Raw genomic sequence first — 22660 nt, forward strand, 5'->3', positions numbered from 1 at the left:
TGTTGAGAAGTGGTTGAGAGGGTTGAGGGAGTTGTAAGTTGTATTATATTTAAATGAATGAAAAATTAAACCATTATAAATACTACGATAGTTTAGCGTGGGATCGATGTCAACTATGTCATGGACTATTACGATGTATCATTTTTGGATTAGTCTTTACCTCTTTCTCATTGTCCAGCTCGAAAGGAGGAATGTCAATAAAAGAGTGATATAAGGAAGTGAGTTAGTGAGTATGGTTTAACGCCGCTTTTAGCAATATTCCAGCAAATTCACGACGGGGGACACCAGAAATGGGCTTCACAAATTGTACCCATGTCGGGAATTTAACCCGGGTCTTCGGCGTGACGACTGAACGCTTTAACCACTAGGCTACTCGACCGGCCCGATATAAGGAAGATGCGGACTTGGTGAACATAATAAACATTTATTTAACACAGAAGTAATGCATCACGAGCGTTGAAGACAAAAGCAAGAGTTGTGTGTGATTAAGGACTAAATAAAATCCCAAATTAAATGTTCTTGAATTCAGAAGGTAATATGCTTAAACAATAATAGGTTTGTGTAGTTAGATAAGAGCTATGGTCACAATGTTTAACAATCAGGACAAATGAATGGCGTTAACAAAAGTGTCTAGCATGAAAGTCCAATAAAGAACAAGCTTCTGATTTTACAACAAGGGCTTCGCTGAGAATTAACATGGGATGCTTTAAGAGAAATCACCATTGCCGCTCACAACACAAGATGGACGACGCGCTTTCATTCTGGTAACTTTCAACTTCTGATTATGGTTGTTCTCGAGCCCCTCCAGGTCCACCATCTCTTCCTCATCCTTGCGCGCAACAGACAGGTTGATCCAGCGGCCAGCAAACTTCTGGAGGATCATCTGCCTCTGAACCCTTGCCACGACTTTCAGCATGTAGTCCCGTTGTGGGTCTTTCTGGCGTAAGAGGCTGTCCTCCTCTTGGATCCGCCGCGCCTTCTCCTTGGCCGACATCTTCTCCGCCCAACGAGCCGCACAGCGGCGTCTCAGTTCCTGAAGAACAGACTCCTTCCTGTCCGACATGAGGCTCTGGAGGTGCGAGCTCTCTGCCATCTCCTGTTGTTTCAGCATATCGAATGCATGGTTGAGATCGCCCATGACGCTATCAAAATGGCTCTTCTGCGAACGGAAGTTGGGATCTTTGCTTTGTTTCTTCAAGTCCGCTAATCTCCGCCTTCGTTCATCCTCTTCCAGTCTCTTGGTGTTATTCTTATTAAACATCTGCTGTAGAGTAATCAAGGATTCATCCATCATCTCCATCATGGCGCCTTTATATTCGCTATCTGCCTCGAGCTCCTCCTCGGTATAACGAGCAAAGGCCTCCATAAGATCTTGATGGACGATGCTCCTACGGTGATTGGAATCAGCAATTCCACCCAACATGTTCTCTACGCTGCGAGACATATGAGGGGACTTCATGCAGCCATTAAAAATCTCAACCATGGCGACCTGTCTCTCCCGCTCTATTTCTATTTCCTCATCGAAATGCTTAATGTTATGTTTCCTCGTCAGCTCACAGAGGGCATCGTCCTTTACAACGGCAAGATCGTTCTTCATCTTTTCCAGTATCTCCTGTTCTAATGCCAGGCTCCGATTAATCCTATCCTGGAATTCGGCGTTTAGTCCTTGCAGGACACCGGACGCTGCTTTTTGTCGAGCCTCTTCTGATTTGACTTGCTTAAGTTGTTCTTGAGCGATCTCCCGCTCAATGGCATAAGCAGTTAAGCGGGGCGTGGCCCTATGAAGTTTGTTTGAGACAGTGATATCCCAATGCTTGCCTCCGTAAGCAACAATCTTTGGTGTGATCACAGCATGCGTGCGATCCTTCAGATGGTAGTGCCCGGTCTGACGTTTGATGCCCAGCTTGACATCACTGCATGCCTTAGCCTGCTGGAGGCCCTGCAGAAGGCCTTGGTTGAGGTAGCGGGTTATCTGAACCTCTTCTACGCTGTCGGTGTCCGAATCCTCCAAAGGATCCGGATCTTGCATTTGCTTTGACCAGATCATTGCAAGAGGCCTGGAACAAGAAAGCCATCGATGATAACTAACACGGTTCAATTACTAGTGACTGCAGTCGCTGATTTTTATCAGCCGAAGGACATTTGCAACTGTTCATAAATTTGCATATGCTGTTTTGTTTGTTGTTTAATATGCTTAAACAATAATAGGTTTGGGTAGTCAATCAGGTGATTGGTATCACGAGTATCGATCTACGCAGTTGGGATGCGATGACATGCATCAACCAAGTCAGCGAGCCTGACCACCCGATCCCGTTAGTCACCTCGCATGGGTGCTGAAGACCAATTTTAACCCGGATCTTCATGGGTGATCACATATGTAGTTCGTTGACAAATACAGTCAACGTGCGTCAACATACGTTGTTGGATCTAGTCAAGATGTGTTGTATTAATTTTAAAATTGTTTCTTGATAATAAGAAGCAGGGAAGAATTCAAGAGACCGGTAGACATTATACTTGAAAAACACACCATCAACATCCATCCAAACATGCCACATTTCAAACAAAACAGCAACGCCATGTAATTATGTCACCAAAGCATTACATACATCAATAAATATGACAAAGGGGAAATCGTTAATATCCTGGCGCTTTGACATTCACGAACTAAAAGAGTAGTACTCAAAATAAAATAATTCCAGAAATGACAGTGTATTACGGAAGCCTTTTAGAGCCATTTGCTTTTTTTTGTTGCTTTATTCTTGAAATTTCAAGGTACTAAGTTGAAATTTCAAGATACATACTAAGTTGAAATTTCAAGATACATACGAAGTTGAAATTTCAAGATAATCATCTTGAAATTTCAAGATAATAACTTCAAATTTCAACTAAGTATCTTGAAATTTCAAGAAACAAATACAAAAACAAATGGCCCTAAAAGGCCACCGTGGTGTATACATATTCCGCTGAGGTAAGGCTGTTCACCATCCTATCAGACATATAGGCAAGTGGACACGCTTGCTGCGAGAAGATGGTCATCTTCCCGAGGCAAGAGAGTTAACTGACTTTGAAAGTCCAGTTTCCACTGGAGAGAGAAGAATTATTGAGTAATGAAGAAGTGGTCAATATTTCAAACATCTGCCCGAGTCAAAAGTTCCCTCTTGCCTCTATCGAAGTGAAAACTAGACCTTGATATAGGTTGATGACACTCTTGCCTCGTGAAAATGTATTACAAATTGCTTTAAAATATGTATAAAACCCGTTACATGGTTAATTGTTTAGAAACACACACGTCTAGGAAAGTTGTTTACTTTTTAAAAATAATATTCTACTGTGATTGGGGAAATTCTTCGACTTCACCGACATTCTGGACTAAACTTTCATTTCATAATTTTGCCTCAACGGAACTAACGTTCATTTCTAAAATGTCAAACTACGTGTTTTTGTAAATAATAATTAATTCATTTCATTTTCACTTTCATGCAACCTGTCGTTTTGATTTTTTAGTTGACTATATTTTTTTATTGATTCATCAATCTGAATTGGGATAAAGCACATTATGCTTACATATCATCATCATCATCAACATATAAAATAGACAATGCATTTACAAATGTAGCATAAATAAGGAGTAACTATATGAAGAATAAAGTAATTATATCAACAAACTAATGTTATCTTTTGCTTGGACTTTTATTTATGGACTACTGCAAAAAGAACTTTATTTACCCATTCTGAAACAAAATTCGATCAATTATAAAGCATATGCCACTTTTGAGACTGTTTTTGAGAAATTATTTTAGAACGGAATTTAGTAAACCTTGGCCATTCAAGAAAATAATGAAAAAAAAAATCACTTTCTGAACCACAATCGTCTGATTGGGTCACTAAGATCTACACAAAACAGATCCGATTTCAGTAGCTTCATTAATGTCAAAATTAATGTGAATTTAAGAATATCTACTTTTCTGTCATCCCGCAAGTAGAATTGTTGCACCTTGACAGGAACTTGGTTTATCATATTCAGCACAGAATTGGTAATGAAGTCGTGTCGTTTATTTCAGTAGGAAGCGTGTACTCAAATAACTGCTGCCATAGACGAAAGAGTTCTGGAGGGTATTAGATCCAGCTTTAGAAGTTATTAAATACTAGATTAGTTTTATTTCTGAAAATACAAATGTTCTTTTGTGTTCATTCCCATAGGGGAATTGAAATAAATACATAAATGTACGTAATCTCACGCTTTCGGCCTCCCGTACTTCATTAGGTACACTCTTTTGGTTTAGAACTACATCACTAGAGATGGTCATCTTCAGATTCACATAATGTTCTATTTGTAGGAATAAGTAATGTGTTTTAAAATGTGCTGGTGAAGCCCAACTTCTGCTTATTAATCATTACATCAACTATAACGATTATATCTGTGATCAACCATCAGATGATAAAAACATTCATCGAGATCTCGTGTTTTTTATAAATCAAAAAAAGGTTTTAGAAGGCACGAAATACTCACATTGCTCTTGAGGCCAACCCAGGGTACTATGACGTCACAAGAGAAAGTCCTTATGACGTCACAAATCTCGTGCGTCAGCTTCAACAAGCTCCAGTGTTGCTTCGCGCAGAAGTTTTTTTCTCGTTTAGGATGACAGGAGCCCAGTCAATCGTCACCTCAGTAAATAATTTTGGCAAATAATAATTTGAAACAAAAAACAGCGGAATGTAACCCATAGACTTTCTCAAATACAAATATATCGGGATACAACGAAAGAAACGAATAAAGTTTTTATATCCTGAAGAACAAAAAATGCTTATCATAAAGCGCATTCGATGCAACGCCCACCCCGGAATGATATTTTAGATTTTACTTGCCCGAAGTGTGATTGTAGATTATTTTGCTTAAACGAATCGTCATATTTACAACGAGCAGACGACGCGTTGTCGTGAACCGGAAGTGACGTTTCGCATAGGCAGCAAAACATGGCGGCATCCTGTAGTCAACCTCTTGTCACGCCGGTACATTATGACCCGGCTTTTAAAGGTAATGCGATCGAGACACGAAATAACTATTACATGTCAGTCCAGTTTATGGCTGATTGAAACCTTTAGAGCGTACTTGTGCATTTGACAGTAGACGCCGACAAAGGCAGCATGATGCGAACAGACACCACAAACAATAACATGTAGGCCTACAGTCACGGAAATAATAGCTAGGGCTAATTCATTAAAATAACTCTATCATGTTCATAGATAAATCTTGCATGGATGTAGTATGTATGATTAATAGAAGATTTGAATGTTTGAAAAAAGATTGTCTGACTTTGTTACTATCACTAGGCTCTCAGGTGAAGATCAAGATGAGATTTGCCTTTGTTTTCTGTTTGTTGGGTTCTTTTGGGTCTAGATCTACACTGGATACTTAAGGGGAACAACACTCTAACTTTGAAAGTATTGACATATGGATCGGTGTTTTCTTCGCGGATTCAAAATTTGCTTATTATGGACTACAATACCGTCAATATCCACATAAAGAACCATCATCCTACTTGTCTTTGTATCAATGTAATATTTTAAAACATTCGTCTCTCAAATGATCATGTAAGTTTGTTTCCCCAGGTCTAGTCTGTCATACAGACCCTGAATCAAATATATCCTATACCAGGTGTATACAGCAGTAAACATTCCTGTCACGCACACTTTCAGAGGCCTATCAGTGATGGGTGATAGGATTCTGTACATGTTAGGGCTGCAACGAATACACTATGAGGCGAAAATGATTCGTATCACAAATATAGGGTAATGAAAACAAATAATTATTCACAAATACAATAACAAGTCAACAGTTGATGTATTATTTGTTATATTCAGTGAAACAAAAGCAACATACATTTTTTTACATCGTTTGTTAATTATTATTATATTATACATTTATATACTGCACTTATCCATATACTAGTATCTGATCAAATGCAACAATGACCAGTGACCACATTACTGTCAAATTAAATATAAGACTAAGAGTGTTGTCTTTGAAGAAATCTATGCATATGATATGTTCTTACCGATATTTTTTGGGTACAAGGTATGTTTACAAATGCACATGATTGTATATTTATAAATATTTGACTCCAGTGGCCACGAATAACGAATTTAATTCATGAATGGATACGGTTCAAGTCACTGTGTAACTTAGCGAATCGTAACAGTCCAAGTATATGTGTTGGGAAATTCCAAGTAATTCTATTAACTGCAGATTGGTTTAGTTTTGGAAAATGAGGAAAGTCTCCTGGCTCCTTTTTTTAATTTTTTATGACTTTAATTTAACAACTGTTTTTGTCTGTAAAATATGTTCATTCCAGAGGACTAGTTGTTAGTCTACCCCAGGTCTTGAGAGTGGACTAAAAATGGGATCAGATTTTTGCTGTGTACTATCTAATGTGTCACCAGTGCTGACTGTGTACATCACTGGTAATGCTATCAACCACAGGTTGGTTGATTTTAGATGTGATAACATACAGGCTTTCATGATAAATGCAGCAGTCGAAACTAACATTTGGCGAAACCGCATTATCGGTGGTTCGAGAGGGGAGCTAACTCTGTTTGCCTAATCGAAAGTTCGAGGTGGGCCCACATTCGAAACTAAACGCACTTGTTGTTGAGAATATATACTATGTAAACAAACCCGCATAACGAACTCATAATTTGTCTTTTTAAAATAAGTATTATGACTTATAATTGGATTAAAATGTACAAATAAGATGGCAATACAGCAGAACTCACTTCTACGAACATCGCCAAACTAGGTCGTGGGGTCATTAATATTCATGAGTTATTCCTTTTATGTAACAAGTTCTCGGAAACGTCTGAGGCTTGTATCATGTCCGAGATCAATTCAAGTGTAGACATATGTTCAGGCTTATATCGCCACCAACACTTATGATTAGATTGATGTGTCAAATTGGAAAAAGTAGAATGAGTCGTATTGCCTCTGTAAATTTAATTTGAAGTAGATTTAAGTTTCTTGCTTGGTAGCTATTTTTGTAAAACTAGTGTGGTCAGCTATGACGCAGTTATTCAAACTTCAAAGACTTTTGTGCCTTTTATGGAATTAATGTCACACGAAATGATTTATAAAGATATTTCCCATCAATATTACAAAATATGAATAATATAAAATGTCACATAATGACAAACGTGAGCCCAATAGCCTAAATGACTTCGTCAACCTAATGAAACCCAACGATTTAAAATTGTGGGCCCACCTGTTTCGATCACTATAAGACGGGAACAATGTGGGCCCACATTTTAGAAAATGGTTATAAGTAAGCCAAGCTAATGAAGCTAGCGATTTTTTAATGTGGTCCCTCCTTTTGCAATCACTATGACGGAAGAACGTCTACCCACTAGGCGATATACAGATGTGGGCCCACTTGTTTCGATCACCATATATGACGGGAACAATGTGGGCCCACATTTGAGAAAATGATTATCAATATTTAAGTAGAATTTCGCGATTAATAAATGTGGTCCCTCCTGTTGCAATCAATATGACGGAAGAACGTCTGCCCACATTTAGGGATTGATTATCAGAACTAACGAAACAACCTAACGAAGCTAGGCGAAATACAAATGTGGGCCCACTTGTTTCGATCACCATAGATGACGGGAAAGATGTGGGCCCACATGTTAGAAAATGGTTATCACCACTAAACCAATCTTAGAAGATGTACTGATGGAAACATAAATATATAATGCATTCAAACATTTAATTACCTTACGTTTTACCTTAGGGATAAGCTGGGCATTTAATAGCTGGACCAACAACGTGCAGCGTGGGTGACGCCATTTCTCGCAAATACGAAAACAACGGAGATAGCTCCCGTTTGAAGTTAGAGTGACCTCCCTTTCCCAATATGAACCACTGATAATGCGGTTTCGCCTAACATTTTTACTCCACTGGACCTTACAGTTACAATGATACAAAACCCTTAAAATGGCAAATTTCTACTAGTCCTGATGATACAGGACCAGTGCCAATTTTTAATGCTGTAAATCTAACACTAATCTTGCTGATCCTGAATAAACCTCAGTCCGACCTCATGGAGAGAGAGTGAGTGAGTTGGGTTTAAGGCCGCTTTTAACAGTATTACAGTTATATCCCGGCGTGTCAGCTTAATGTGGGAGGAAAGCCCAAGTGATGCAGGTCTCACTCTCAGACGTTTACCACTTTGGTGAAACCCACGAGCACGAGTATGGTGCTGACAAACCTAGAAACATAATGGGGCTGAACTGGGATTCATAGGTTTCTGGCGTGCCCAAGGGATGCAACTCTGCACAGCGAATTGCAGTGACTTAAACGACTGGGCCACCCGTGCCCCCACCTCATGAGACCATTAGGTGAAGCCGGTTCTTGGTTACTGTAAACAACACGGTGAACTAGCATCTATATGTTCCAGTGACAGTTCGGCTGCATGAGTCTCTGTTGTCTGGGACGGACACACCCACCGACATTGAGATAGAGATGATGTCACTGTGTGGTCAGCTGGATTTACTCTGCAGGAAGGAACTCACCCAGGTAGGAGCACAACTCTGTGAGTGAGTGAGTGAGTTAGGTTTATCACCGCTTTGAACAGTTTGTTTGTCTGTCTGTTGTTTAATGCAGCACTCAGCAATTTTCAAGCGGTCTGTAAATAATCGAATCTTAACCTAGACAATCCAGTGATTGACATCATGAGCATTAATGCATGCAATTGGATTACGATGACATGCATCAATCAAGTCAGCGAGCCTGACCTCCAGGTCCTGTTCGTCGTTTCTTATGACAAAACATAGTTGCCTTTTGCCGCAAGAATTGGTTGCTGAAGTCCTATTCTACCCCGGATCTTGATGGGTCGCTTTGAACAGTATTCCAGTCAGGGTGTTTAACATAACTGGTATTTTCAATGTTGCCCTTCTCTAAGCTAGAAGTAAAGTCCCTCCAGTGGGATGTTTACAGCTTTTATGTTCGATTATGTTTGAAAAGCCTAGTTTTGGTAGATTGTTGGAAAACACTTTAGGTCCTTTTGATGGCTTTGAATTGAATCTTCTAATCATTGAAATTTTTTTTGTATTATTTCCTTTATTTTTGTATATTGAAACGGGGGGAGTGCTTGTTTCTGGAGCAGATCTTGCAAACCATATAATATTTCTTCACCAAACTTGCACATAGATTGGTCTAGTGGTGAACTGGTGCCTTTTGATATATTTCTTTGTTAAGAAATATGTTTCGTGTTTCCATGGCAACAACTTTGACATAGGCTGCAAATAGTGGTGGTGCTTGTTTCCAGAGCAAATCTTGAAAATCATACAATATTTCTTCACCAAAGTTGGAACACGGATAGGTCAAGCTGTGAACTGGTGCATTTTGATTGTTTGGGATTTTTGACAAAAGGAACATTTTTGAGTTTCCATTGCAACAACTTTGAAAATGGGGGTAGTGGTCATTTCCATAGCAGATCTTGAAAATCATGCAATATTTCTTCAGCAAATTGGCACATAGATAGGTCTAGTGGTGTACTGGTTCCTTTCGTTAGTTCATGATTTTTGAAATAAGTATTTTTTTAGTTTCCATGGCAACAATATATATATATATTACTAGTTGACATATTTAAGACAAGTATTTACAATTGCAGGGGATATTGGTGATTTTGTCCTGTTGTTATCCATGTTGTATAACTTTCTGCTTTGTTTCAGCAACCATCTCACAGAATTGATAATGGGAAGACAAGCAACTCCTTTGTGAACAGAGGTCTGTGATATTCTCTAGAAACCAGCAATTCTGCTGACTAGTTATTATCGAGGATGATTATTTTTATGATGAATGCTGGTATTGTTTAACACAGCTATATACAGTGAGTCACATTCACATGATTCAGGAGTTTTGAAACATAGAATACGGGTTATTTAAGTCAATTTTCGAAGAATAAATGTATATCAGTGATGACAGAGTTGATTTAGTATTTGTCAAAGTTTGCACAGGAAAAATAAAGAAGTCAAAATCTTTAAGTAAAAATCTGTCTTCAGTATTACCACGGCTTCGAAATTGATAAAAAAGTTACTCCTTATTTGTCATGGTCCTTTATCAAAATGATCGTCTTATTAAATTGTGTTATTAACTGGAGAAACTCGATCCATGGAGTGTACTACTACAGGACTTGAAATTAGAAAAAAAAATCAGGTGTGCCTGAAGACTCTGGACCTATTTTTCAGATGTGCCATTTTTAATTGCCTTGTCTATATTTCCCAAACATTATAACAAAAGGCTGCCAATCCATTAGATAAAAAATTGTTTCAAGGTTGCTGGTTTGAAACCCCTGGAACAACGGAAGAATTTTTTACTAATGTTTAGATAATTTTAGAATTGTTTCATCTATACTATCACACATGTCAGCATTCCATTTTTGCTTCTCAGGGATTTTTTCAATTTCAGTGGTAGCGCTCGGCAATATATGCGGTCTTACATGTCTGTTGTCTGCAGTAACTTTATTAGAACTTACAGAAATTGGCTTGAAGTTATATAAAATAGTGGAGGTTTTCTTTTTAGACTTCCATTTTGAAAAAATGCGATCGCTCTCGGTTTTTTTACAAGATTCAGGAGGCGGCAGGGTAGCCTATAGTGGTTGAAGCTTTGTCACGCTGAAGACCCGAGTTCGAATCCCGACTAGGGTACAATGTGTGAAGCCCATTTCTGGTGTCCCCTGCTGTGATATTGCTGGAATATTGCTAAAAGCGGCGTAACACCAGACTCACTTACTCACTACAACAGTCAGCACAAATAACCACTTTTGTTTGAAACTCATGGCCTACTTAGTTTTTGTAATATTTTATCAAAATATGGAAAGATGCAAAACATGAAAACACAAGGCCAACACACTATTCCTTATATTCCATCAGAATATGTACAGAAGCGATTACTTTCAAATGTATTTCATTCAATGTTTAATATCTCTGTAAGTTAGTCTGGAAATCACTGAATCATGCTGATTGGATTTACAACAGGAAGTCGTTTAGCGATAGTCGAACATGCAAATAATGTGGAAAACTCTTTCTTTCCACACTTTAGTTTTCTCAAGAAATGAAATAAATATTAACAAAAGTACTTTTCACAAAGATGAGCGTGCTCACGAGGCACTGTACAGGAAATCAAGCCTGCCATTATCTATTTTATGTGTGGCGCTGGCATAGCACACTCGTAAGTTCGAGCACTGTACTGTATTATTTCCATGTGTGTTGCAGCCCGAGTCGTGTATGACCAGATGCATCAGCTGCTGGCGAGATGCAATAGTCCGCTGGACGTCCAGGTAAATACACCACTACCTAAACTGGCATTTGATTATACCCCCGAATAAGCAGTTCCTATTTCAGCCCTTCCAATATAGTAAGTATTTCCATTTCAGAAAAAGAACAGTAATTTGCATGCTTGTCACCATATTGAAGATAATCACTGGTTATCCCCCCTGCATATGATGCCTGCTCCACCTACCAGATATATTCTGTACCATGTTTATTAATCAGCCTTGCTTGACAACAGTATAAGGATCTATACCGAAATGTCGTCTTTACAGTAAAAGGGCGGTCGGGTAGTTGGGTGGTTAAAGCGTTTGCTCGTCACGCCGAAGATCCGGGTTCGATTCCGGACATGGGTACAATGTGTGATGTCCATTTCTGGTGTCCCCTGCCGTGATATTGCTGGAATATTGCTAAAAGCGGCGTAAAATCACACTCACTCACTTTACAGTAAAATAAAGAAGTTGCTATCCATAAATTGTGTCTACTTAGTTTCGCATTGCTAATGACGATACTTTGCATTTATTGTTGAGACATTGTGTCTGTGGTTAGTTGCTCATGTTATCGACAACTGGTTTGTAGGGTCCAGATTTGATGATCGACATGTGATCTTGTGGCTGTAACGACGTTCACTCAACAATTGCATGGGGACATATTTTTTTCCAGGCATACCTAGAAAGCAAGTGGCTTGATCGTCTGTTTCCACGTGCGGCAGCTTATGTTGTGAGGCCGGAGGCTTTGTCTATTGCTTTAAAGAAAACAACACTTGATAGTAAGGCAGACATTTTTATGATGAAAAGATGAAGAGATATCAATATATGTATTGGAAATATCAAGATATACATGATATATGTATGAAAATATCAAGACATATGTACTGAAAATATCAAGACATATGTACTGAAAATATCAAGATATATGGACTGAAAATATCAAGACATATGTACTGAAAATATCAAGACATATGTACTGAAAATATCAAGATATATGGACTGAAAATATCAAGACATATGTACTGAAAATATCAAGACATATGTACTGAAAATATCAAGACATATGTACTGAAAATATCAAGACATGTACTGAAAATATCAAGATATATGTACTGAATATATCAAGACATGTACTGAAAATATCAAGACATATGTACTGAAAATATCAAGATATATGTACTGAATATATCAAGATATATGTACTGAATATATCAAGACATGTACTGAAAATATCAAGATATATGTACTGAATATATCAAGACATATGTACTGAAAATATCAAGACATATGTACTGAAAATATCAAGATATATGGACTGAATATATCAAGACGTACTAAAAATATCAAGATATATGGACTGAATATATCAAGATATATGTACTGAAAATATCAAGACATATGTACTGAAAATATCAAGACATGTACTGAAAATATCAAGATATATGTACTGAATATATCAAGACATATGTACTGAAAATATCAAGACATATGTACTGAAAATATCAAGATATATGTACTGAATATATCAAGACATATGTACTGAAAATATCAAGACATATGTACTGAAAATATCAAGATATATGTACTGAATATATCAAGACATATGTACTGAATATATCAAGACATATGTACTGAAAATATCAAGATATATGGACTGAATATATCAAGATATATGGACTGAATATATCAAGATATGGACCAAAAAATGTCAAAACACATGGACTGAAAAAGTATCAAGATATATGGAGTGAAAAAAATCAAGATATGTTTACTTCGAAATATCATGATATATGGACTGAAAATATCAGTTAACTTATTTGATACGAATATTCTTATGCTGCAATGAGACTGGTAATGGTATGAGATGGAATGTTATGTAAATGTTGCTAGGTATTTTTAGGTAGATTGTTGAGCAGTTAGAGAATGTCATGAATTTCTTTTGAATTTCTACTAAACCTGACAGATTTCAAATACTGTGTTTGTTCGTTCTTTCATCTTCCAGACTATTACACTCAGTTGGCTGGGCTGCATCATCTCGCTACACTGGCTCGCCAGATGAACAACGACCTGTCAACACAATCCAAACCAAAATATATAGCTCATCAGCTGGCCTTGTTGTATGTAAGTATTGTCTCCCCAGTTGCCACTAAGCTTTGTTGTATGTAAGTATTGTCTCCCCAGTTGCCACTAAGCTTTGTTGTGTGTAAGTATTGTCTCCCCAGTTGCCACTTAGCTTTGTTGTATGGAAGTATTGTCTCCCCAGTTGCCACTCAGCTTTGTTGTATGTAAGTATTGTCTCCCCAGTTGCCACTTAGCTTTGTTGTGTGTAAGTATTGTCTCCCCAGTTGCCACTCAGCTTTGTTGTATGTAAGTATTGTCTCCCCAGTTGCCACTTAGCTTTGTTGTATGTGAGTATTGTCTCCCCAGTTGCCACTTAGCTTTGTTGTATGTGAGTTTTGTCTCCAATGTTGCCACCTAGCTTCGTTGTATGTAAGTATTGTCTCCCCAGTTGCCACTCAGCTTTGTTGTATGTAAGTATTGTCTCCCCAGTTGCCACTTAGCTTTGTTGTATGTAAGTATTGTCTCCCCAGTTGCCACTCAGCTTTGTTGTAGGTAAGTATTGTCTCCCCAGTTGCCACTCAGCTTTGTTGTAGGTAAGTATTGTCTCCCCTGTTGCCACTCAGCTTTGTTGTATGTAAGTATTGTCTCCCCAGTTGCCACTTAGCTTTGTTGTATGTAAGTATTGTCTCCCCAGTTGCCACTCAGCTTTGTTGTAGGTAAGTATTGTCTCCCCAGTTGCCACTCAGCTTTGTTGTAGGTAAGAATTGTCTCCCCAGTTGCCACTCAGCTTTGTTGTATGTAAGTATTGTCTCCCCAGTTGCCACATAGCTTTGTTGTATGTAAGTATTGTCTCCCCAGTTGCCACTTAGCTTTGTTGTATGTAAGTATTGTCTCCCCAGTTGCCACTTAGCTTTGTTGTATGTAAGTATTGTCTCCCCAGTTGCCACTTAGCTTTGTTGTCTGTAAGTATTGTCTCCCCAGTTGCCACTTAGCTTTGTTGTATGTAAGTATTGTCTCCCCAGTTGCCACTAAGCTTTGTTGTATGTAAGTATTGTCTCCCCAGTTGCCACTTAGCTTTGTTGTATGTAATTATTGTCTCCCCAGTTGCCACTTAGCTTTGTTGTATGTAAGTATTGTCTCCCCAGTTGCCACTTAGCTTTCTTCTATGTAAGTATTGTCTCCCCAGTTGCCACTCAGCTTTGTTGTATGTAAGTATTGTCTCCCCAATTGCCACTTAGCTTTGTTGTATGTAAGTATTGTCTCCCCAGTTGCCACTCAGCTTTGTTGTATGTAAGTATTGTCTCCCAAGTTGCCACTTAGCTTTGTTGTATGTAAGTATTGTCTCCCAAGTTACCACTTAGCTTTGTTGTATGTAAGTTTTGTCAACACTCTCCTTACCAAAGTAGATTGTTCATCAATATTGTAGATGGTGAGTGATGTAGGAATAGTTGGGGTCAGTTAGTTGCAGGATGAGACCTGTGAAGATCCGGGGAAGAATTGGTCTTCAGCAACCCATGCTTGCTGTAAAAGGCAACTAATCTTGTTGTAAGAGGCGTCTAACGGGAGTGGATGGTCAGGCTCGCTGACTTGTTTGATGCATGTCATCGTATCCTAACTGCATGGATTGATGCTCATGATGTCAATCACTCAATTGTCTGGTCCATACTCGATTATTTACAGACTGTTGTCATACAGCTGTAATATTGCTGAGTGCTGTGTTTAACAACAAACAGACAAACAAAAGAAATTGCGGAATGATGAGGGCAAAGTTCTTAATGCTGATCATAATTTAGTAACTATTTAAAAAAACATTTTATCTCATGGGACTGAGTTCCAGCTTTCTTTCAAGATAGCATAGGGGGCACGGGTGGCCCAGTCATCTAAGGCGCCGCGATTCCCTGTGCAGGGTTGTGTCCATGATTGTGGGTTCGAATCCCGGTTCGCCCCGATTTTGTTTCTAGGTTTGTTAGCACCATACCCGTGCTTGTGAATTTCACCGAAGTGGTAAACGTCTGAGACCTGCATCACTTTGGGCTTTCCTCCCACATTAAGCTGACACGCCGTGATATAACTGGAATAATGTTAAAAGCAGCGTTAACACAATTAACTCACTCACTCACTCAAGATAGCATATTACATGTTGTTGTGGGGTGGTGGAACAGTGTAATGATTCAAGTGTTCGCTCTTCATGCCAAAGACCCAGGTTTCAATTCCCCACATGGGTACAATGTGTGAAACCCATTTCTGGTGTCCTATGTCACAATATTGATCAGGTTGTCAGGCTTGGTTGACAGTCTTGGTTGATTGCTTGTCATCGTACCCTGAAGGTGTGGATCGGTGCTCACAATATCAGTCACTTGATTGTCTGGTCCTGACTCAATTGTTTACAGACCATTGTCATAATAGCTGGAATATTGCTGAGTGCTGCATGAAACAAAAAACAAACAAATAAATAAATAAATCATGCCAAAGGCTACATTCCAATTGGAGAAAAAATTGAACACATTGAGCATTGTTTTATATTTGTAGCAAAGCATCACGAACCTGGAGGGCAGCTCTTCCGCCCTGGCTGTTCAGAAGAAGAATATAGAGGACAACTTTAAGACGGTGAAAGCTGCATTTGCTGCCGATCAGGGTGAAACATACCTCGCTCCAGAGATCAGAGAATGGTAGGTTGACTGACATACAAGCTCCATGCTGGGACTCCCCCATGAATATCCGGGATAGCATTGTTCTTGACCAACTATTGCTTGTCTCCCCCAGATCTGGGTTAGAATTGGTCTTCATCGATTCATGCTTGTCTCCCCCTGTGAAGATCTGGGTTGGAATTTAGCTATATCAACCCATGCTTCTTGTAAGGTGACTAACAGGTTGGTTAGGATCCATGACTTGGTTGATGGATGTCATCGTATCCAAATTGCATAGATTGATGCTTGTGATGTCAATCACAGGATTGTTTGGTCCAGACTTGATTATTCGCAGATGATCAAAAAGCTTGAATATTGCTGAGTGTGGCAAAAAACATTGATGGACGATTAATGCCTATTGGCATGTGAATGAAATGCTTACAAATAGAAATTATATTTTCTTTCGCAGAGATGCAGTCTTTAACAAGAGTATAGTCAAACATAGATTTGATACTGCTGGCGGACCTGTCAGAATGCAGGATTCTAAAATGTCCCAATATCTTCTCATCTTGATATGTTCCAGGCTCCTGACACTGACCAACAACCTGGCGACTGTCATGACCTCACTACCTGCCGCACTCACTGAAGACATGCAGCAACCAGCCGCCATACTGGCCCGCGCATGATCAAACACACATCCCAGCCACACTTCACAGCAACCTTGTTTGGATACACTGTAAATCAATCTGGGCATGATTCTATGACACTCAACTCTCAAATGGGTGTATGGTAATTGTGAAGAGGATCTGTGACATGTCTGACATTATGTCATTCAAGGCATACAGTTAATACTAGGACAGACTTTCAACTCTCAATGGATGTATGAGAGTGTGAAAGAGGTTTGCAGAGTTGTTTAAACCAGTGTCAGAAATAACTGCCTGCCAGCTGCCCGTGTCTGGTAACTTTTCTGTCGGGCTGCATGAATCTTTCATCCACCTGCTCGACTGTCAAGATAATTTCAAGACTACTCACGAATTTAGTTTTATTATAACTCCTTGTAGATTGTCATGTAATTGTTTGCATTATTTCTGCTGAATCAAGACAGGATTTGTCTCTTATTTTATGGTTATGATTTTGCAATATTTATGATGTCTAAATGTGGGCAGGTAACTTTGAAGATGGGCAGGCAACACTTATTGGTCACCTGCCCCACTGTCTTTTGGGGTTTTGAATTTATTTCTAAACACTGGTTTAGACTGCTGTATAACACTGAGCAGAATTGAATGCCGATCTGATCTATGTCCTTCTTCACATTCATCTTTAGTTCCCCATTTAAACTCACAAGCTGTGATATTCCATTAAGTATTATACTGTTCAAAACCAACTCACTCACAAGAATCATAATGGAATATTTGTTGAAAAATGCTTTTATTGCATACAAAAGAACTGAAACAATTGGCGTTCTGATGTTTGCAGATACTGATATCCTTGCCATCCCAGGGTTAGTTGCTATAATGCTGATGCGACGTTAAAGTTGTAACTCACTCACTCATCCCAGGGGTAACAACTTGTTTTCATTGTCAGTATTGCATTGTTGTTGCTCAAAACAAAGGTTGTATTTTTCATGTCATAGTTCATTCACGGATGTATCTATATGACCGTAACAGTCTGAACCCTCATTCACTGATGTATCTATAGACCGTAACAGTCTGAACCCTCATTCACGGATGTATCTATATGACCGTAACAGTCTGAACCCTCATTCACTGATGTATCTATAGACCGTAACAGTCTGAACCCTCATTCACTGATGTATCTATAGACCATAGCAGTCAGAACCCCCCCATTCACGGATGTGTCTATAGACCATAACAGTCTGAACCCTCATTCACTGATGTGTCTATAGACCATAGCAGTCAGAACCCCCCCATTCATGGATGTGTCTATAGACCATAACAGTCTGAACCCTCATTCACTGATGTATCTATAGACCATAGCAGTCAGAACCCTCATTCACTGATGTGTCTATAGACCATAACAGTCTGAACCCTCATTCACTGATGTGTCTATAGACCATAACAGTCTGAACCCCCATTCACGGATGTGTCTATAGACCATAACAGTCTGAACCCTCATTCACTGATGTGTCTATAGACCATAACAGTCTGAACCCTCATTCACTGATGTGTCTATAGACCATAACAGTCAGAACCCCCCCATTCACGGATGTGTCTATAGACCATAACAGTTTGAACCCTCATTCACTGATATATCTGTAACCATAACAGTCTGAACCCTCATTCACTGATGTGTCTATAGGCCATAACGGTCTAAACCCTCATTCACGGATGTGTCTATAGACCATAACAGTCTGAACCCCCATTCACGGATGTGTCTATAGACCATAACAGTCTGAACCCTCATTCACTGATGTGTCTATAGACCATAACAGTCTGAACCCTCATTCACTGATGTGTCTATAGACCATAACAGTCAGAACCCCCCCATTCACGGATGTGTCTATAGACCATAACAGTTTGAACCCTCATTCACTGATATATCTGTAACCATAACAGTCTGAACCCTCATTCACTGATGTGTCTATAGGCCATAACGGTCTGAACCCTCATTCACTGATGTGTCTATAGACCATAACAGTTTGAACCCTCATTCACTGATATATCTGTGACCATAACAGTCTGAACCCTCATTCACTGATGTGTCTATAGGCCATAACGGTCTGAACCCTCATTCACTGATGTGTCTATAGGCCATAACGGCCTGAACCCTCATTCACTGATGTGTCTATAGGCCATAACGGTCTGAACCCTCATTCACTGATGTATCTATATGACCATAACGGTCTGAACCCTCATTCACTGATATATCTGTGACCATAACAGTCTGAAACCTCATTCACTGATGTGTCTATAGGCCATAACGGTCTGAACCCTCATTCACTGATGTGTCTATAGGCCATAACGGTCTGAACCCTCATTCACTGATGTATCTATATGACCATAATGGTCTGAACCCTCATTCACTGATGTGTCTATAGGCCATAACGGTCTGAACCCTCATTCACTGATGTATCTATATGACCATAACGGTCTGAACCCTCATTCACTGATGTGTCTATATGACCATAACGGTCTGAACCCTCATTCACTGATGTGTCTATATGACCGTAACAGTCTGAACCCTCATTCACGGATGTATCAATATGACCATAACGGTCTGAACCCTCATTCACTGATGTGTCTATATGACTGTAACAGTCTGAACCATCATTCACGGATGTATCAATATAACCATAACGGTCTGAACCCTCATTCACTGATGTGTCTATATGACCGTAACAGTCTGAACCCTCATTCACTGATGTATCAATATAACCATAACAGTCTGAACCCTCATTCACTGATGTATCAATATAACCATAACAGTCTGAACCCTCATTCACTGATGTATCTATATAACCATAACAGTCTGAACCCTCATTCTCTGTTGCATCTAAAGACCATAACAGTCCAGAACCCTGTACTTACCACAACTTGCTTGTAATGAATGTGATCGCCCTCCATCTTGAGACTGCAAACAAATCAAGTTCCTCTCAGATGTTTTTTCAATCTCATAGGAGAGTGACCTTAATGTGGAAAACAACTTAAATGTGTTCCAGGTTTGAGGAGACATGATACTCTGTGCCAAGTGATGAGTAACATGAAAACACGAATGACAAATCGTATGTCCAGGTTCGTGTTTACTAACAAAGGGACAAACTTATGGTAGTTCTAATCCAGTTTGATTCAAGTCGTTCAAACATAACTTTGTCTGCAGACTCATTTGGTATGATGTAAGTACTATTGATCACCTAATGACAATGTGTCCGTCACACACGTCACTAATTACAACATGTAGACTGTGAGTTGGAACAAGGCCAAGACCGTGTGCCACAGCCCCTATTAGATTGAGGTCTAGTCATTCCCTTGATGGCCGAGACCTGTAATATCGAGATAACGTGCATCTCAACAAAGTGTATCATCCCATTCCAATATACAAACCATCATCCCATTCCATATACCTCGTACAAACCATATCATGAAGATGTCTATTTTATTCGAAGAGTGCTTGCTGATTGATGACAATATGGATTGATAATAATGCTGTTTGATGACAATATTGATACCAATGCTGTTTGCTGACAATATAGATTGATAACAACACAGATTGATGACAATATTATTGATAACAACATTGATCACAATATAGACTGATAACAACATTGATCACAATATAGATTGATAACAATGCTGTTTGATGACAATATTGATAACAACGTTGTTGACAATACAGATTAATAACAATGCTGTTTGATGACAATATTGTTAACAACATTGATGACAATATAGATTGATAACATTGATGACAATATAGATTGATAACAACACTGTTTGATGACAATATTATTGATAACAACATTTATGACAATATAGATTGATAACAATGCTGTTTGTTGACAATATGGATTGATAACAATGCTGTTTGATGACAATATTGATAACAACACTGTCACACTGTCGTCAGACTGTGTGTTGTCGAATTTTAAAGATGCTGTATATCATGTTGCCTTGTTGGGATGTACACATATTTTTGTAAACATGGTAACCTATGTTTTGTTTATTGCTGTATTTTGCTTTTGCAGTATTACTTTGGTGCTGTTATTTTTCTTTCATTGAATCTCTCTTTTTTGTCGCGAATTGTTTTTTATACATGAGAATATATGTGGAATGGAATATGAGTTTGATGTTCAGAAAATATATGAATCCTGTGCACTTGAACTTGATCTTAGTGTAGCCTCCAAGGTTCCCAGTACCCTTGATTTTCTCTCTGGGGATTCCAGTGCAGAATAGGTCCCAAGTACCCTTGATTGCCTCTCTGGGGAATACAGTCGAGAATAGGTCCCCAGTACCTCTTGATTGCCTCTGTGGGGAATACAGTCCAGAATAGGTCCCAAGTACCCTTGATTGCCTCTCTGGGGAATACAGCACGGAATAGGTCCCAAGTACCCTTGATGTCTCTCTGGGGATTCCAGTGCAGATTAGTTCCCCAGTACCTCTTGATTGCCTCTGTGGGGAATACAGCACAGAATAGGTCCCCAGTACCTCTTGATTGCCTCTGTGGGGAATACAGTCCAGAATAGGTCCCCAGTACCTCTTGATTGCCTCTGTGGGGAATACAGTCCAGAATAGGTCCCCAGTACCTCTTGATTGCCTCTGTGGGGAATACAGCACAGGATAGGTCCCCAGTACCTCTTGATTGCCTCTGTGGGGAATACAGTCCAGAATAGGTCCCCAGTACCTCTTGATTGCCTCTCTGTGGAATACAGTACAGAATAGGTCCCAAGTACCCTTGATTGGTTCTTTGCCAGTGCAGAAGAGGTCCCAAGTACCCTTGATTGCCTCTTTGGGTATTCGTGTGCAGAATAGGTCCCCAGTACCCTTGATTTTTGTCCCCCGCCGCGCAAAAGCGCAGAGCGGGGGATATAGTATTCACGACCGTCCGTACGTCCGTCCGTACGTCCCACCTGTTTGTTGCCGCGATATTTCAAGAACTAAACACTGGATTGTCTTCATATTTGGAACTATGGTGTATATACAGACGCCGCAGACACCAGTCGGTTTTGGTGACCTTGACCCCATTTTCAAGGTCACAGCAGGCAAATCTGCTTTTGGAGTTGGAAAACAGTGTTGCCGCGATTTCTCAAGAACTAAACACTGGATTGTCTTCATATTTGGAACTATGGTGTATATACAGACGCCGCAGACACCAGTCGGTTTTGGTGACCTTGACCCCATTTTCAAGGTCACAGCAGGCAAATCTGCTTTTGGAGTTGGAAAACAGTGTTGCCGCGATTTCTCAAGAACTAAACACTGGATTGTCTTCATATTTGGAACTATGGTGTATATACAGACGCCGCAGACACCAGTCGGTTTTGGTGACCTTGACCCCATTTTCAAGGTCACAGCAGGCAAATCTGCTTTTGGAGTTGGAAAACAGTGTTGCCGCGATTTCTCAAGAACTAAACACTGGATTGTCTTCATATTTGGAACTATGGTGTATATACAGACGCCGCAGACACCAGTCGGTTTTGGTGACCTTGACCCCATTTTCAAGGTCACAGCAGGCAAATCTGCTTTTGGAGTTGGAAAACAGTGTTGCCGCGATTTCTCAAGAACTAAACACTGGATTGTCTTCATATTTGGAACTATGGTGTATATACAGACGCCGCAGACACCAGTCGGTTTTGGTGACCTTGACCCCATTTTCAAGGTCACAGCAGGCAAATCTGCTTTTGGAGTTGGAAAACAGTGTTGCCGCGATTTCTCAAGAACTAAACACTGGATTGTCTTCATATTTGGAACTATGGTGAATATACAGACTCCGCAGACACCAGTCGGTTTTGGTGACCTTGACCCCATTTTCAAGGTCACAGCAGGCAAATCTGCTTTTGGAGTTGGAAAACGGTGTTGCCGCGATATCTCAAGAACTAATCGCCGGATTGTCTTCATATTTGGAACTATGGTGTATATACAGACTCCGCAGACACCAGTCGGTTTTGGTGACCTTGACCCCATTTTCAAGGTCACAGCAGACAAATCT

The 22660-nt window shown here is 39.5% G+C and overlaps 2 protein-coding genes across 2 annotated transcripts; one reads left to right on the top strand and one right to left on the bottom strand.

The window, feature by feature from the left end:
* Positions 1–408: 408 nt before the first annotated feature.
* On the bottom strand, positions 409–4622 carry LOC124145975. The gene is made up of 2 exons (XM_046515979.2): positions 4511–4622; positions 409–2057 (listed from the first exon to the last, which is right to left on the bottom strand). Coding segments are annotated over exons 1-2 (1353 nt in total). The 5' UTR covers positions 4513–4622; the 3' UTR covers positions 409–706.
* A 343-nt stretch (positions 4623–4965) lies between these two features.
* LOC124145976 lies at positions 4966–19077 on the top strand. Its single transcript, XM_046515980.2, has 8 exons — positions 4966–5035; positions 8451–8569; positions 9727–9781; positions 11269–11333; positions 11986–12091; positions 13315–13433; positions 15903–16042; positions 16584–19077. The coding sequence occupies exons 1-8, from the start codon at positions 4975–4977 to the stop codon at positions 16684–16686; spliced, it is 768 nt and encodes a 255-aa protein (XP_046371936.1). The 5' UTR covers positions 4966–4974; the 3' UTR covers positions 16687–19077.
* Positions 19078–22660: the final 3583 nt, after the last annotated feature.

Source organism: Haliotis rufescens, unplaced genomic scaffold (assembly GCF_023055435.1).
Source record: "Haliotis rufescens isolate VD_foot unplaced genomic scaffold, xgHalRufe1.0.p SCAF_9, whole genome shotgun sequence".
NCBI classification, from domain to species: domain Eukaryota; kingdom Metazoa; phylum Mollusca; class Gastropoda; order Lepetellida; family Haliotidae; genus Haliotis; species Haliotis rufescens.